This window comes from Melitaea cinxia, chromosome 22 (genome assembly GCF_905220565.1).
Source record: "Melitaea cinxia chromosome 22, ilMelCinx1.1, whole genome shotgun sequence".
Lineage (NCBI taxonomy): Eukaryota > Metazoa > Arthropoda > Insecta > Lepidoptera > Nymphalidae > Melitaea > Melitaea cinxia.
The window spans coordinates 3,684,566-3,702,912 of NC_059415.1; the positions used below are offsets into that span (position 1 = coordinate 3,684,566).

The following is an 18,347-nucleotide window of genomic DNA, read 5'->3' on the forward strand; positions in this document are numbered from 1 at the left end:
CGTTTTTTATACCTACGTTAGCTATGTGAAGAGAATTATGTATGTGAAGAATGTAGTTATGAGAAGCTACCACCGACTCGGAACAACAATATAGGGATATAAATTAAGGTCACACAAAAGGTTTGATTGTAAAAATCTTTTAAGCTCGATGGTATGATAGATCGTCTTCCACTCGGGTAACTAGTAATTTAACTGTACTTAATTAAATTGGGCACGGTATTCTCGCAAATTTTAACGCAATGTTTATAAATGTTTAGTACTTTTGTTTTTCGTTCTTTTTTTGTATTGCGATATTTTTAATTACATACACAAGAAGATCGTTTGTGCTTTTGATTAGGTATTTTATAAAATAAGTCTTAAAGAGCGTAAATCTTACGGAGAACTTAAAATAAAATTATACAGGGGTGTAAAATGTCTACGGAATATTTCTTCTTAGCGCAATAATTGCAATATTTGAATAACAAATGCGTCTGTTCTGAAACAATAAACCTCAAACATGCTTCCGTACTTTTAGTTTCTCAATGACTGTACATTTGAACAACGATTTTCCTCTAGGAAGAACTTAATTTATGCCAATAAAAATATACTTATTACGAAGGCAACTTGTTACACTGTGATTTCATTCTTAAAGTTTTCCTTAAACATCCTGAACTATATAAGCCTTACGGTCTAATTCTCGGCGCAGTTCATCACAGCATTCCAAGATGAACACTAAGCTTGTTTTATTATTCGCTTTCGCGAGTGTTGTGTCGAGTAACGATCTAACGATCGGATCGGATACGGAAGGAAGAAAAATATTCGATGAAATAAGACAAGCGAATCCGGCTATATGGAGGCAAATCGAAAATGTCACCATCATTGCACCGAGCGACGAAGTTATAAGCAGAGTCGTGGTCACAGATATGAGGCCAGAAAAAGATGGCGATGTACAAATTGTGGCCGGCGGTGAAAGAAAAAATAATGTCACCATTGAACTCAAAAGTCCAACGGTTTTGAGAGGTTACGAATTTCATCTTGAAGTGTACAGTGTTCCTGAGACAAAATTAACTGACGCTGAAGAAAATATATCTGAGCCTACGTTGACCACAGATCAATCAAGCGTACCTGAAAATAGTGAAGCGTCACAAGACACAGATGGAAGTGGTGACAATATTGAAACATCTGAAATGCCTGACTACGTAGAAAAAACAACTGAAACAGCTGAAAGTTCGACTAACAATGGCATTCCTTCATTAGTTGGAAGAGTAGACGGGGATATTCTAAGACCAGCTCGTGAAACGTACGATGATAATAATAATCCCAAAACACCCGTATCCGAAGGCTCTTCAAACCTACACCCTTCTGTAGTTGCAGGTGACTCTGATGTAACGACTACTGAAAATGTCAAAATTGGAATGGATTTAAGTGATGAAGCGACCAGTGAGTCAGAAATGGCACCGAAAATTTACGAAAACGAAAAAGTTACTGATGCACCTGAATCTTTTGATAATAGTAAAAACATACCCGATTATCCTGCATTAAGCATCTTAGATTACATTAAAAGTAAAGAAGGAGCGAGAAGTATTCGTTACACACAGGTTGAAACAAGCGAGACTAGTCAAGACGGTACCACAACAGAGAGCAATATACAAAGTACACAAAGTGTAGATATGTCCTATACATCATTACCAGCAGCAGAGCCCAGTGGCTCTCGTAATGAGGACGACACTGTCGATTTAGTTCCTCCCGTAGAAACTGATTATAATACTGATTTTTCCTCAAATGATGAAAATACGGAAAAACCTATAGAAAATTCTACAACTTTGAACAGACCTCGGGCAGGCCGTGGCTTAGACACCGATAATATACAAGAACAGGCCTTTGCAACTGAAATTCCCATAGAAATTACTACGACAGATAACGAAAACTCTGAAAGTAGTACAACAAAAGTGCCAATTGATGATCAGTTAAGGAATACTCGAGACGCAAGAAAAGACCTAGAAGATAATGAGTCTAATGATCTTAACTCTTCACTTTATCCTACTCAAACCGAAACGCCTTTATGTAACATACTCAATAACGGCGATAAACAGGCAAATGCTCTCAATCCTAACGTCTTAATACTCAATGGCGATCAACTAACTCTGACACCAGATAATTATAAATTACAATTTGGAATTCCAATCGTTCTAATTATCGGTAGCAACACCAATATTCCTACGATTAAAATAATTGCAGAGAGCGTGAGTGATGAAAATAAAGTCGACATTCAACCATTACAAGGCTCAGTAGAAGAAAACTTACCTGAAGAGAAATCAAATGACTACCCTCAAGACAAAGAGATTCAAGAAGACGATTTTGTTCCAAATCCTGTGACGAATGACAATTTCGTTCCAAACCCTGTGATGAATTACAATTAAGATAGTATTGTGTAATTATTTATTATATGTTTTGAGTATTTTGTAACTATTTATTTAAATACACTTAGAAGTTTACAAAATAAATCAATTCATTTCGTTATATTTATTTAATTCCTACAAAAAACTTACAAAATATATATGTATTGATAGATAATACATACAAAATTGTAACGTCTCCTTTTGAATAAAATAACGATGTCTTTATAATATTGATGAAATAAGATATCTTTAAATCAAACGTCAGATCGTCAATCAGTACGTCAGATTATAAACGTTCAATAGGTTTCCCTTCAAAACGCAAGAACAAATTTGCATTTGCTATTCTTTGAATAATATCTATAAAATACAAATGTACCTAATCATAGAAACAATTTTTCATACGCCTTAAAACCTATTCATAACGTACGCCGCAACGTACGTTATGGATAGGTTTAGTTTATATATATTTTTTTTAATTTAATACTAAATTCGCACCTTAGAAAAAAGAAAGATTTTAAGAAGGTAAAGATTTCTTACTTAAAAATATTATTGTTCAAATACTGTTTTTGTAAAAACATTTTAAAATAAAAAATATCAGTGTTTTTTAGTACTAGTTGTAACTGCACAAAGAACTTAAATAATACAATAATTAATTAGATCAGAGTTTCTTAAATGATATGGTAAAAACAGCATGGAATATATTTGTCAACGATATTGCTATTAATTGGTAACACGAGCTTAAATATTTCATGCTTTCCCTTAGAGATACCTACGCATGTATTTAGTCTGTAGCTTCCCACTTATGAGCATGGGCCTCTTTCTTTATGTAGGAGAAGGATTGGAGCTTAATCCACCACGATGCTCAACTGCGGGTTGGCGGATATGTTCCCTTAGAATGAGTAACGATCGCTATCAGGTATTTATGATAACAATCGGGACCGACGGCTACGCGAGGCACGCTGGGAAAACCCACAAGGACAGACATCCAAACTGGAACGAAATATTTGTATAAATACAAATATCCATTCTGTGCGAGAATCGAACCCGTAAACCGTCGGTGTTTTAGGCGATTACTCGCACCACTACACTAAAGCGGTTGTCTACTAAAGATGACACTGATCAATTCGTATTGTTTTCATTTCCTATGATCATTAAATATCCTCGGCAATGTTCCGCCGGATTTTCGGCGACCGACTAACCGACTACAAGGTCAGCCGAATATCGGGTATCCGACTAAACTGCTACCCGTTTCATCCTACTTTCAAACATATCTCATAGCGATTTACCAGATAGCTATGTTTTCATGGATTATTTTTTATATCTATCCGGCTCAGCGGTTCATCAATTATTTATATTCTATTTTATTTATTTATTTTATACTTTATTGTACACCACAAATACGTTAAAAACAAAGCATAAAGATGGGTATAGACTGCAAAGTATAATGGGCAGACTTACGGCTAATTTGCCATTTTTTCCAGACAACCCAGACATAAAAAAGAAACTTATCATCGAAATTGGGAATAATTTCTACTACCAACAAAATATCTATAATAACGATTGTTGAAATATGTTAATAAATATATTTCAATTTCATATGTTGAAATATGTTAATAATAAAATGAAATATGTAGTCGGCTTAGTAGGTACCTTTGGTACCTACTAAGCCGACTACAGAAAAAGGAGGAGGTTCTCAATTTTATATGTGGGTATGTTGCTTCAAAACTTTTTGAAAGGTGGATCGATTTCAATGATTCTGGTTTTAATCGAAAGGTGGTGCTTGTCATGTAGTACTATTTAAATTTAATCGAGATCTTACAAGTATTTTTCAAGTTATATCTAATAATGCGTATTTACTTGACTATTTTTTCGTTGACATAACTTTTTACTAGGTGTACCGATATTGATGATTCTTGTGTTAATCAAAAGCTGATGCTTGTCTTGTGGTATCTTATATATCGATGGCTCCTAAGTATACTGAGTCAACTCTACTTTTAATAACTTTATTTTTTTGTTACATAGGTAGATAGGAAATGAAGTAAATGTTATTAATATCTTAAAAAATTAAATTATCAAAAGTTGTTAGTCGACTCAGTATACTTAGGAGCCATCGATATAAAATTCTTGTGTCACAATGTTAATTACTATACTCCTCCGAAATGGCTAGACCGATTTTTATGAAATTTTATGTAGGTACATAACGGGTAGGTCTAAGAATCGGCCAACATCTATTTTTAATGTCAAGGGGAAGGCATTTAGGGGGGTTAATAATATATATGGCAAAACAACATTTTTATTTCCTTTTTTGTAGCTTTGAAGAAAATTTATTAAAAGAACATTTAAATATATATATACTAGTTGGTACTCGCGACTTCGTCTGCGCAGGATTAGTAAGTATTTTGAGTAGCTTAATATCTTCTCAATATTTATTTTTATACAAAAATTCATAACAATCAATTTATTGTTACTACCAAATGTGCTTTAGAAATATATTATCAATTTTATTGTATTTATGGTTCACTGTTTTTTGCGATAATGGCTTACTCATAAAAGATAGATATATGCTGTCGCGGACTTTTTTGTTGGACTAATTAAGATAAACGTTTCTCTTATACATCATAATTATAGTGTAAACTCTACAGTTATTGCAGCGCACGCCAGAATAGCTCGCAAATGGTAGATTTTTTAACCGACTTCCAAAAAAGGAGGAGGTTCTCAATTCGACTGTATTTTTTAATGTATGTTACATCAGGATTTCGACAAATTTTCTTTTAATCGAAAGGTGGTGTGTGTCAATTGGTCCCATTTAAATTTATTTGAGATCTAACAACTACTTTTCGAGTAATATCTAATAATGCGTTTTTACTTGACGCTTTTTTCGTCGACCTACGTTGTATTATACCGCATAACTTTCTACTGGATGTACCGATTTTGATAATTCTTTTTTTGTTAGAAAGGAGATATCCCTAGTTTAGTACCATGATAAGGAAACCAGGATCTGATGATGGGATCCCAGAGAAATCGAGGGAAACTCTTGAAAATCCGCTATAACTTTTTACTGGGTGTACCGATTTTAATAATTTTTAATTTAATCGAAAGCCGGTGTTTATCATGTGCTCACATTTAAATTTCATTTTATTGAGATCTGATAACTACTTTTTGAGTAATCTTTGATAACGCGTAGTTACTTGACTATTTTGTCGTCGATCTACGTTGTATTACTCGTCGATGTAATTGATGTCGTTTTTTTTTCGTTTGCGAGCAAACACAATTATATACTATGTAGTGATATATATTCACAAAAAAGCTAGTCAGCCGTCAAATTCAAAAGGTCAGCTAGGTTATTTTTTTATATGATCGCATAAACGTATAATTCTAGATTTTTACTTTGTTATTCGCCTTGATTCGTATGGACCAACGTCATAAGTACGTAAGTAAGGTCTTACTTTTATCATTGCTACACAGCAATGGTGGTTTATTTAACTAATGTCCAGATCATATATCCAAAAATCGATTTTCTTTGGAATTTGCATATTTACGCTCTTAAAAATTAGCTTTAAATTTCATCACGTGCACCAACAGTTCCTTCTCTACGATAAGGGCATACGGGGCCCACGCTCGGGATCCCCGACTTAAAGGAGCCCCGAATGACTAAAGGGGGCCATTGACGGTCAGTTCAACTGATCAGTTTAACTGATAAGTTTTGCGCGCTCTCCGAAATTTGATCGTGAGTGTAGAACCATCGCTCCAGAGTTTTAACTGACGACGCGCCACGTAAATCCATCCCGGCGCGTCGCGCCGAACTAGGATTGTTGATAAAATATCGATATATCGAAATATCGATATTTATTACTAATATTAATTTGATATTGAAATTTTAATATCGACACTCGATATTTTGAAGTAAAACTTCTTTACGCACACTTGACTTGGGAAGTAAGCTGGTAAATACGTACTGAGAGTGTCACGAAAAGTGTGATCAGGCGAGGCAAACGGAAGTTGAGAGGGACACATTAGTTAATGAAAGTAGAAAGAGAGACAGACTTATGTTTCGTAACGCTTTGTTTTTATTAAGTAAATTTTTATTATTTTATTTTTTCTCGTCAATTATTTAAACTAGAACATAATGATAAGTTTATTATGTTCTACTTTAATCCACTAACTTCTTCTAATCTACTGAACTTTATTTACACTACATTATTTTTTTAACCGACTTCCAAAAAAAGAGGAGGTTCGGAGGAAATGTAATTTTCGTAGGCGATTCTTCACACAGAGAAAAAGAAACAACTTCATCCTCATGGGATAGACATGAAAATATGATATTACTCTTGAAAAATTTGTCTAATGACTTTTTGTCACAATTTTTGTTACCTACATACCTGCTGAATTAAGGCAGTATTTAGATCAACCAAATATTTCAAAGTCATTAAATGCACTAAAAATTTGGATTGATAGTAAACATTCTACTCTGGTGCTATCGGAAATAGCTGTTGAATATTATTTAATCAAAAAACAAAAAATAAAGCTGTTAAATATTCGATTTCTTTTGCTACATCTAAGGACGACCGGGGCTAATGTGTTCACGGGGCAATGGTGTCTTGTCTATGTTTTTGGCCTTTATTTCGATATATACGATTTACGCCATCTATTAAACAGCAGAGAAACTATTTGGTTACGAACTCACGCAATGACGATAGCTCCAATATCACTACTTTACCGACACGGCCATTTTTTCAAAGTCGTCAGCTATTTGGTGAGATTGACGGTTGTGCGTGTAATTTTTAAATTCGTTTTTTTAATTAAAATTGTGGGTGATGTAAATTTATTTCAAGGTAAGTCGAAGCTTAATCAACTATTTTTTCATATTCCATAATAGTTTTATCATTCTATAGACAGTTTATGGACATACGAGTATAGCTACATTAGCCCCTGTAGTTTTGTAGCTAGGGGTTAAAGTAACTTTATCGATAGTCACAATAACCCCTTGATTTTGCCTATGACGTTGGGAGTCTCTAGTGATGATAAACTTTGTCGATAAATAAGACATATGAAGATACATGTACGTATGCCTCAATGTAATTATGTATGTGTATGTTTTATGTATGTATGTATGTATGTATGTACGTATTTATGTGTGTATATATGTGTTTCATACATTATATACTAAAATATTTACTTATTTATATGTTTTTTTTTCTTTTTAATAATTATGTAAGTTTATCATATTCTAGTTTTTATCTATTTATAATTGATCTTTACTCCTTAATTTGTGCACACCTAAACCACTGCTACTGTATCGTGTCCTGTACCCAAAGGTTATCTGGAAGAAATCGCTATTTAGCGATAAGATCGCCTTTGTACATCTTCTATTGTATCTTTCTTTATATGTGTCTGTATTTCGGTGTACATTAAGAATAAATAAATAAATAAATAAAAAATACATTTTACGTTAAAGTAGTATTAAAATAAAGGCTTGTTTTAGATGGTGCGTCACTACAAGCGAAAAACTAATGACTCATATTCTCAAGAGTCATTACAAAAAGCTATTGAAATGGTCAAATCAAAAGAAATGACCACATACAAGGCTGCTGCAATATTTGGTGTGCCTCGATCAACTATTCTAGCCCGAGTAAAGGGAAAACGTGGTGCGAAATATGAACATCGTGGTAGACCAACTACATTCACGGCGTCTATTGAAAAAAATATAGCCGGAGTTCTACATACTATGGAGCAGTGTGGATTTGGTTTGACTAAAAGAGAAGTTATTGGACTAGTAGGCCAATATGTGACTCGGAACAACATCACCACTACTTTCAAAAATAGTTTACCTGGAGACGATTGGTTTATTAGGTTTACCAGAAGAAATAAGCTTTCTCTTAAAAAGCCACGAGCAGTCGAAATTGCTCGCAAAAAAGCTGCAAATCCTTATGACGTACAAGAATTTTACGATTTGTTGGAAAAAACTATATCTGAAATTGATGTAAGACCAAGTCGTGTATACAATCTCGACGAAACGAGTTTCAATCTCGATCCTTCAAAAAGTAAAATTGTAGGGGTTCAGGGGTATTCGTGCACAAGAACAACAAGTACACCTGGGCGTGAAAATATTACCGTGCTATTAGGAGCTAATGCATGTGGTGAGAAAATTCCACCTTTAATTATATTTAAAGGAACCTATCTCTGGAATACTTGGTTGTATGAAAACGATAATAATACCACGTATGCAGCCACGCGTAAAGGTTGGATGGAAACACCTGTTTTTGAAAGCTATTTTGATAACGTCATCATCCCGAAACTATGTACGAAAAAAGAGCCCTTACTTATAATTTATGATGGACACTCAACACACTTGGACATAAATATTATTGAAAAAGCTGCAGCTAACAATATAACGATAATAAAGCTACCACCTCATACGTCACATATTTTACAACCACTTGATATCAGTACGATGAAATCTATGAAAGACCGATGGGACAAATATTTGGTGCAATGGCAAAGAAAGAATATTGGCAAAAAACTGCCTAAAAGCGAATTCTCACGTATAATGACCGAAGTGTGGAATGAACTAGAGCCTGACATTATAATTAACGGATTTCGCAAAGCAGGAATATGGCCAATTGATCGCCACCAAGTTTCGCAGGACAAATATGATCAATTAGCTTTGAAAAGATGGGAAAATCAGAAGAAATCCAATGAAAATATTAATGAACATATAAGCTTAGGTGAAAATAATGAAGGAGAAAAAACAAAAGAAGATTTAACATACCAGAAAGAAAATATAATCATGGAAAACGAACGTGAAGAAAGTAAAGAGAACTCAGATAATAAGGAAACAGAGGAGAAAAACGCAAATAATAGTACGATTGTAAAGAATCCTGGAATGTTTAAATTACAATTGCCACAAAAAATTTCAAACGAAAACCACTATACAGAAAAAATTGTAATTTTAAAAGATGAAATAATAAAAACACCAAATTCACAAAATTCAATCACAGCCGAGCCAACTCGTCCTATGGTCAACCACTATAAAACCAACGAAACCAAAGAACATATTATTAATACTACTGTTACTTTTGAAGAACTGGTATTGCAGACTATTTCTCGAGGAGACCAAAATACACCTATAAAAAAGAAAAGAATCGGGAGAGGTGCAGAAGTAATTACTCATAAAGAAGCTATTGCTAGAATAAAAAAGGAAAAAGAGACAAAACTTGCGAAATCCGTGAATAAGAAAAAGAACACCACTGCCACAACAAATATAAGAAAAAGGAGTACAAAAAACAAAGAAAATAAAAAATCCAAGAAAAAGACAAAGAAAATAGATAAGGTTGAAACAAGTAACAGTGATATAGAAATGAGTACGCACAGCGATTCGGATCTTTTGGATTTGAAATCTGATATTGAAAATGAAGCGATTATAATGGAATGTATAGAAAATAGAGAACTTGAAGGAAGCCAGATAGTGACAAATATGATAGGTCAAATAGATCTTGAGAAATTTGAAAGTAGCCCAAAGATTGGTGGCCAAAAAAATAAGAAAATGATGGTTAATAATATTGATGACGAACAATATGTGAGAGGTCAGGGCATGAAAGAAAACCATGAGGAAATTTTAATAAATATGCAGCCTAAGGAAGTTTTAGGAGATCAAGACATACAAGATATGTATGATGAGGCTGACGGTGGTATATATCTAGATGAGACTAAAGAAAGCTGCTTTATTGAGGTAAAGAATGAAAAAAAAGCAGAAAGAAAGGATATCAAACAGGTTAAAAAAAATGAAAAACCAAGAACTATTAAGGTATCCATGTTATCAGAAGTAAGAGACACAGCAGATAACCATCCATTTTTGGTCTTCAACAAATACGATCCCCCTAAATCAACAGAAAAATACACTCATTCAGTGCTTAGGGATCAGAATTTTAATACACCCAATCAAAAAATACAAAACTCTATTTTGGATGATTATTTTGCAGCAGGTTGTAGTAAAGAATCAGAAAAAAACACCTGTGTTTCATATGATATAAATGACTGTATTATAGTAAGGTACATATTTAAGAAGAAAGTCAAATATTTTGTGGGAAAAATAATCTCTAAACTAGGAAACAAATATGAAGTATCCTTTTATGTCCAACACGGAAAGAATGACAGCACAATATTTAGGAAACCAAAGAAAATGGATATTGATACCATAGATGAAGAGATGATTGTGAAACCAGTTCAATTAATAGCTTTGAATCAGCAAGAATTAGATTTTGCTTTCTTTGAAGATGATGATTTGGTGTATTTTGATTGTTAGTTGGAAAATGTTGAACTTGATTAGATTTTCAAATACTTAATATACTGCTGCTTAATATTTTTGTGATTTTTTAAGAAATACATACTTAATAGATATTTTGATAATTATTTTAGCATTTATATGAGTGATATTCATTATAAATAAGTATAAATGCATTGCATGTTTGCGTATCGTAGCCGACGTGCTTTGCAATCATCTGGTACCGCGTCGCGATCAGAGGCTCATTGAATAGGAACAAACGGTTGAGTTTAACCGTCGTACATTTATATTTATATTATTATAGTATTTTTTATCCAGATGAAGAAGACTTAATTCTATTTCAAGCTTAAGTATTTTATAAAGATGTGCTTTGACTTTTGAAAAGATTAATTTGGTAAATTGTTACTGTAAATTGACTTGTCGATAGTCACTTTCACATCACTAAATTTAACCTGTTTAGCTACAATTGCCCCGAATATGAATAAAACTTTTATTTTCGGACTTTGGTTCTTATTTATATGGCCTGAAGGTACTAAATTAGTTAATTTTTATAATTTTTGTCAACATTTTTGTGTCGGTTAAGCAAAGACTTATTAAATCTGGCTGTAATTATTAATGGCTACAATAGCCCCAAAAACGGGGTATTTGTAACTAGTACGTACAACCTCCAGTATTTCCCAAATATATTATTATTAAAAAGTCTATTTGAAGTTGTGTTTGCACAAAATATGAGATTAATAAACGTTTCAAAATATCCCACACATAAAGAACTAATATTATACACCTCAACGTGTTTTTTTTAACGTCAAAGCAAATCAATGCTGAATTTAGCTTACAATAGCCCCGAGTGACCTTATAGCATTTGAACGAATTACTTCTTTAATCGATCTTTAAGTGCCTAATAATCGTAATAGTCAAAGAACTGCGCATATAAAACAACGAGTATTTTTAAAAACTCTTACTGAATATTGGTACACATTATTGTTTTATTAAAATTGAACAATAATTACTTAGAATCTTACATTTTAATACACTTATAATTTAATTTGTTTTACAAATATACTGAATTATAAACTGTGTAAATTATTTTTGAGCCGACTTATGTTTATTTATTTTTTTAAACAAAGGCGATTAAATCAAATCGAAAAAATATCGATATATCGATATTTTAAAAAATATCAACAACCCGACGCCCAACTGCCCGTGTGTGTGTGTAATCGTCATTCCAACCAATCGCGTCATTTTGCTCGCAGCGTCCGCGGTGATTGAGAGTGTACTAGTGTAGTTTTTGTATTTAAAACGTCGGCGACAGTGTCCCCTAGACGAGTCATAACGACAGAATTTATTGAAAAATATGAAAATTCAGAATGTTTGTGAAAAACGGACGAAAATTATAACATTTAAAAAAAAAGTTTTATTTTACACCTACTATTTTTTTTAATACATATTTATAACATATACGCACGGTCGTTTCTTCCTACAGTAATCAATGTAATGCTTGTGGTATAGGTAACTGCCGGCTGATGTAGATACTTTTTTTATAAATACATATAAATAACACTTAGAAATAAATAAATACATTTATAATTAATGGCATTAACGACACCGTGCATGATCGATTGCCCATTGACATACTTATTACAAATGAGGTACAACTAATAATAATAACTTTTCATATAAAATTATAGATCATTGTAGACCAGTACATGGCAACAAACAGTAGCCGTTTAAGAATTAATGTTTCTTCTTCTTAATCAGAATCCACTTTTTTTTCTCGACAAAAATAGGTAATACCTACACGTCCTTTAAACAGCCCGGTCGGACGAAAACTGAAGGGCCGGAGTGACGCCAGTCAATGGGCAAATATTTCAACTGACGCGAAAAACTGATCAGTTGGACTGATCAGTCCAACTGATCAGTCCAACTGATCAGTTCAACTGACCGTCAATGGCCCCCTTAACGAATTTCACTTTTATATCTACCGTACCGTACCGTACTTAAATAGGTATACTAAAATACTTATATTTCGAGTTAAAATGAAAACTTGATATCCTGCCATAAGTTACAGGGGGGGGGGGGATTAAGGGTGGTTAATAACATAGTACCTGGGTGACCGAACTTAGCTCGGTATTTTTAGTAAATCGTGTTTTTTGGAAATCTTTTAAATACGAATTACATATTTATAAAATATGAATAATATTTTTTCCCGACAATAAAAAATATAAATAAATATAAAAAATCTCGAAAAATCCCATTTTGAATTTAAATAAAGACGAATAGACAAAGGGCCAACGCAGCTATCGAAAATTATAACATTTTGTAAATAATCATACTAATGACGTCTTTGTAGTGAGCTCCGGTTCACATCGCAACAGTCAATCTCTGATATCAGTCTTATAAAAAGTTCCGTTTCTTCACAAGAATTTTTTTATATGATACATAATATTGTAATATGCAACAAAATGATAGGTTTGACTACTAGTCTTTTTTTCTTCTAATCAGTGCATTGCTACTTTTTTAACCGACTTCCAAAAAAGGAGGAGGTTCTCAATTCGACTGTATTTTTTTTTTTAATGTATGTTACATCAGAACTTTTGACCGTGTGGACCGATTTCGACAATTTTTTTTTTAATCGAAAGGTGGTGTGTGTCAATTGGTCACATTTAAATTTATTTGAGATCTAACAACTACTTTTCCAGTTATATCTAATAATGCGTTTTTACTTGACGCTTTTTTTGTCGACCTACGTTGTTTATACCGCATAACTTTCTACTGGATGTACCGATTTTGATAATTCTTATTTTATTAGAAAGGAGATATCCCTAGTTTAGTACCATGATAAGGAAACCAGGATCTGATGATGGGATCCCAGAGAAATCGAGGGAAACTCTTGAAAATCCGTAATAACTTTTTACTGGGTGTACCGATTTTGATAATTCTTTTTTTGTTGGAAAGAAGATATCCCTAGTTTGGTACCATGATAAGGAAACTAGGATCTGATGATGGGATCTCAGAGAAATCGAGGGAAACTCTCGAAAATCCGCAATAACTTTACTGGGTGTACCGATTTTGATATTTTTTAATTTAATCGAAAGCTGATGTTTGTCATGTGGTCACATATAAATTTTAAAGAGATGTGATAACTACTTTTTGAGTAATCTTTGATAACGCGTAGTTACTTGACTATTTTTACGTCGATCTACGTTTATTACTCGTCCATGTAATTGAAGTGGGTTTTTTTTTTTCGTTTGCGAGCAAACACAATTATTTCAATTATTATTGTATATATATAAGCCCAGCGGGGGTTCAAATATGTGTGCCTAAAGGATCCGACATTCCCTAAGACGGCACTGCGTGTACGTTATTATAATCTCATTACATTTATCAACTAAAACTTGATACAGTAGTTAATTACATTTGTCGTATTCATTCTTTATATTCTACTAGCTGTGCCCGCGACTACTCCTACGTGGAATTTAACAAAAAAGTTATTGTTCGTAGTTTTATAAAATAAATAAATTTCTAAAATAAAAGTAGCCTAAGTTACGCCTTACTATATCAGCTTTCTGCCAGTGAAAGTCCCGTCATAATCTTTCTAGCCGTTTCAGAGACGGCTAATCTCGACTCGGCATCGGAAGAAACAGACAGACAGACAGACCAAAACTGTAAAAAAATGTTATTTTGTTATATGTAGGTACCGTGTATACATCCATATTATGTATTTAGTAAAAAGCGGTTATTTTAGATTAATCAAAAGTAATGTTGAGTATATTGGAAAGAGAATGTTTTACAAGCTCACAAAACTTTTTAAGATTCTACACCCGTGTAATACAGAATAGTAAAATTAAATAATTTTTAAAATATAGGTCATGACGATAATTATACAAGACATTTCATAAAAATATTTAAAACTTTATTTTATTTATTGTATATAAATCTGAATCTTAAATATGAAATAATGTTACTTTTTTAAAAGTATGATTTGCAATACAAAAAAATCCAATCTCAGATTGGAAAGAATGGAATGTCATAAACAATTATTATTAATTTATTAATCTTTGATTTTGAACATAATAATATTATTGTAAGCTGTCAATTACTATATAAACTTTGCATATACCTACAGTAGAACCTCGGTACTATAAAAACCTCTACAATTTTAATATAATCTGTTACGTTCCCCTTAAAGCCCAAACCTCTATTACTACAATTCAGTATTGACCCTGAGTTACTTAAAGTAATGTTTTGACAAACTGTGTCATAACAAACAAGCTCGTGGATGTTATTAACATAAACGCTCAATAAGTTAAAAACTCAATAACATAAAATTTTGTGTTCCCTTTGGGTTTTAAGTTAACGAGGTTCTACTGTAATTTAAACTCGAATATTTATGCTATTGCAAAGAAATAGTTCTGAAAAATTAAAATTTTACTTACACTAAACCATTACAAACATTTTACTGTACAATGTCATATTTTTTAAAATTATAATAAACTAAATTTTTCTATTAATAATATATTTCTTTAGCTATGTGGATTATTTTATATACAGTCACTTTTTCAATATGAAAAAGTACTCTGTGTTTATTATAATAATATGGTCTATTATGTGCTTGTCAATACATACTACATAGTATTAATATATGTCCTTTTAATCAATTTCCTATATTTTCTAATATCTAATAAAACAATAAAAACAATATGGAATGGTGATGTCAAAACGTAAACAATATCAATCAAATTATATAAAAATTATCAAACAAAAGCAATTACCAAACAAAAAAAAATTTCAAACAATTAATACCCGCAGTAGATTCAATTTGAATGTATATTTTATACATATCGTATTATAATATGAACTATGAAAGTATACCTAATCATATTTAATCAAAGAATATACGGGTATATCATTCTCAATGTTTTTACGTCCATTCAAAGATTCCAGCTCCATTATGACAAGACATCCGAGGACGTTGGCACCGCACTTCTGTAGAAGCCTTGTCGCTGCAGTTATTGAGCCACCGGTCGCTATTAGATCATCTATTATCACACATTTGATGCCAGGACGGATTGAGGTCTTCTGAATTTCTACTACGTCCTGAAACGTGACGTTAAAAATACTTATTTTACGACTGTTTCAGACTAGTCTGACTACTGCCTCCTTTCTGCTTGGGTGGTTGTAAGTTTGATTCACCCCTCGAGCCTGGGTGTAATATATAGTTTTTTATATGTATATTAATCAAAAATAGCTGTCTATTACCCAAAACAAAGGCATTAAGTTGCCTAGCTTAGGTACAGTTCACTGTGTGTGTATATAGGAAACATTAAAAAAAGAAACATGTAATTATTTTCTCAGATACAAAACCAAAAGTAAATCATTACTTGGACCTACATTTAACCACATTTAACAACTTGAATTATAATAAGAAAATAATCTTAAACGACAATAAGCATAGCAACAGTAATCTTAATGTTTTGTAAGATAATGTTGAATTTTTCTATATTATGTAACATCCACAATCTATAAGAGGCTTAAATGTTCTTTAGATACAAATGTGTTAAATTGATTTTGAGTATCATTATGACTGTATTTGATTAATCCATACTAATATTGTACAGCAACTTTGTCGGTCTTACTTATAAACGTTTCTTAATTTTTAATCAATTGCTTAGCAACGGATTAGCAAAAACCTCACTTATAAACACTATTTAGGGTTAAGAAGTCGTTAAGTAGTGTTTAAATAGCCGTCAAATTTAAAAACTGCCGAGGCATAGTTTAACTCCTGCTAAGCGGCAAGATGGCGGATTTCACATAAATCAGCTGTTATATTGTGACGTTTGATCTACTTACTTGCGTGTGTTTGTTAGAAAAAAAAAATTATCATTCTTTGTTCGTTTCTTAACTAAGTAACAGCTAATCAACGTTTATAAGTAAACAAAAGTTAAACATGCATTTGTAGCTTAAGAGCGGTTTAACTAAGCGGTGGCTAAGTATTGCTTAGCGAGATTTTTATAAGTAAGACCGTGTATGTTTGTTTAAATGTAAAATCTTAGCTTTCAAATATCAGTCTTAAAATTCCTTTTGAGTAATAAATAGACTATTTATTAAGAAATTTATGGACTTTTAAAACATCAAATACAAATCATAGTCATAGAAAAAAGGCTGTAAATGTATGGAAAAAGAAAAGTTAGAAATTGTCTGATTTGTTATAGGAGTACTTACAGAACCATATTCCAAAGTATATTCATATGAAATGACTTCTCCTGGTAGTTTTCCTTTTTTCCGCACTGGCAGACATCCAATTCCCAATTCAGTAGCCAGGGAGAAAGAAAATAGAAATCCTCTTGATTCCAAGCCGACTACCGCTTCCACGTCGGGAAATTTCGCTCTCATAAACGTTAGTAATAAACTTTGTAAAAGTTTACACGTAGGTCCATCTGATATAGCTGAGAAAATATCCCTAAATAAAAAAAAATTTACAATGAAACAACTTTTTCGGATTTTATTGCATCTAAAAAAACTTAATAAGCCGCGATAAAATCCGAAAAAGTTGTTTCATAGTAATAAGTGAACAATTCGCGTCACCATTAGAACACAATAATTGTATTACAATTTTTTTTATAATTCTTATCTTTAAGGAGTGTAAGAAAAAACGTGCATTTAAGTAATACAATAAAATATACAACTTACCAGAACAAAATACCTTCTTTTGGAAAATTTGGATAACTTTTTATTTTAGATTTAACTTCTGCGACTTTTTTTTCGAAGTCAGAGTCCATTATTATAATTTTTTTAATTAAATATAGTTCGTTAAAGTAAAACAGCACCGCTGTGGAAATTCGTTACCTACGATTTAAAAACCTTGAATAATATTTAAAACTTTCAAGATAATATCCAGAACCAGATAAGGTTTAATTTTACTATTTGTTGATTTGAAATTTGATAGATTGATTGATTGGTTTATTGGCTTTCAGCAATCGCTTTCAGTTGTGCCAGTGTTTGAAATTTACCAAAGAGATAAATTTACTTCAATATCTTCAACATACCATATTCATTATTCAGAATTTCAGCAAAAACTAAAAAAAAACTGTCTGTGTCTGTCAGTATTCAGTCATTCAGTGTCAACTGTCAAATAAACACGTGAATTTACTCGTATAGGGCTGCCATAATGACATTTTTTTTCTCCCCACAAGCAACAGAACCATAGTTACGCAATTAATTTGGTTTCATACTCTTTTTAAAATCTATCTGCCTTATTAATATTTTTAAATTGAAAAAACATTATTAGTACATTTATCCAGTAAGACGTTCAACCTACCTGTTCATAATTACTAGTTACTACACTATAATTAATAGTACATATATAATTATTTATGTGAAAGTGTGCAGTTGATGTTTAAAATACTTTCACGTTTCAACTCGTTATATAAACGCTATAATTTTGTATTCACCTCGTAAAGGACAATTTGCTATGTAGATGTCGGATTATGAAATCCAAATTTACTAGTCGATAATAATTATCGTCTTTTATATGAATATTAAATTGAAAAGAAAAAGTATGCTATTTGTTTTTAAAAAATTTAATTTATACTTTCACAATTTATATTTAAATTTCTAACCAAGCGATGCAAGATAGATTCAAGTCCTGCAACTAAAATTGTTTGCAATATTTCTACCATCAGAGATTG

At 32.1% G+C, this 18,347-nt stretch overlaps 2 protein-coding genes across 2 annotated transcripts; one reads left to right on the forward strand and one right to left on the reverse strand.

Moving 5' to 3' along the window:
- The first annotated feature begins 657 nt into the window (after positions 1-657).
- On the forward strand, positions 658-2,445 carry LOC123664742. Its single transcript, XM_045599234.1, has one exon. The coding sequence runs from the start codon at positions 705-707 to the stop codon at positions 2,397-2,399; it is 1,695 nt and encodes a 564-aa protein (XP_045455190.1). The 5' UTR covers positions 658-704; the 3' UTR covers positions 2,400-2,445.
- A 12,847-nt stretch (positions 2,446-15,292) lies between these two features.
- LOC123664679 (adenine phosphoribosyltransferase) lies at positions 15,293-17,793 on the reverse strand. Its single transcript, XM_045599188.1, has 4 exons — positions 17,706-17,793; positions 17,350-17,505; positions 16,882-17,119; positions 15,293-15,756 (listed from the first exon to the last, which is right to left on the reverse strand). The coding sequence occupies exons 2-4, from the start codon at positions 17,436-17,438 to the stop codon at positions 15,532-15,534; spliced, it is 552 nt and encodes a 183-aa protein (XP_045455144.1). The 5' UTR covers positions 17,439-17,505; positions 17,706-17,793; the 3' UTR covers positions 15,293-15,531.
- Between the last annotated feature and the right edge of the window lie 554 nt (positions 17,794-18,347).

Coding starts and splice junctions, on each gene's coding strand:
- LOC123664742 (XM_045599234.1), top strand. CDS start 705: ATGAACACTAAGCTTGTTTTATTATTCGCTTTCGCGAGTGTTGTGTCG.
- LOC123664679 (XM_045599188.1), bottom strand. CDS start 17,438: ATGGACTCTGACTTCGAAAAAAAAGTCGCAGAAGTTAAATCTAAAATA. Junction 17,120..17,349: donor AAAGAAGGTATTTTGTTCTG/GTAAGTTGTATA, acceptor TTTTTTATTTAG/GGATATTTTCTCAGCTATAT. Junction 15,757..16,881: donor ATACTTTGGAATATGGTTCT/GTAAGTACTCCT, acceptor GTCACGTTTCAG/GACGTAGTAGAAATTCAGAA.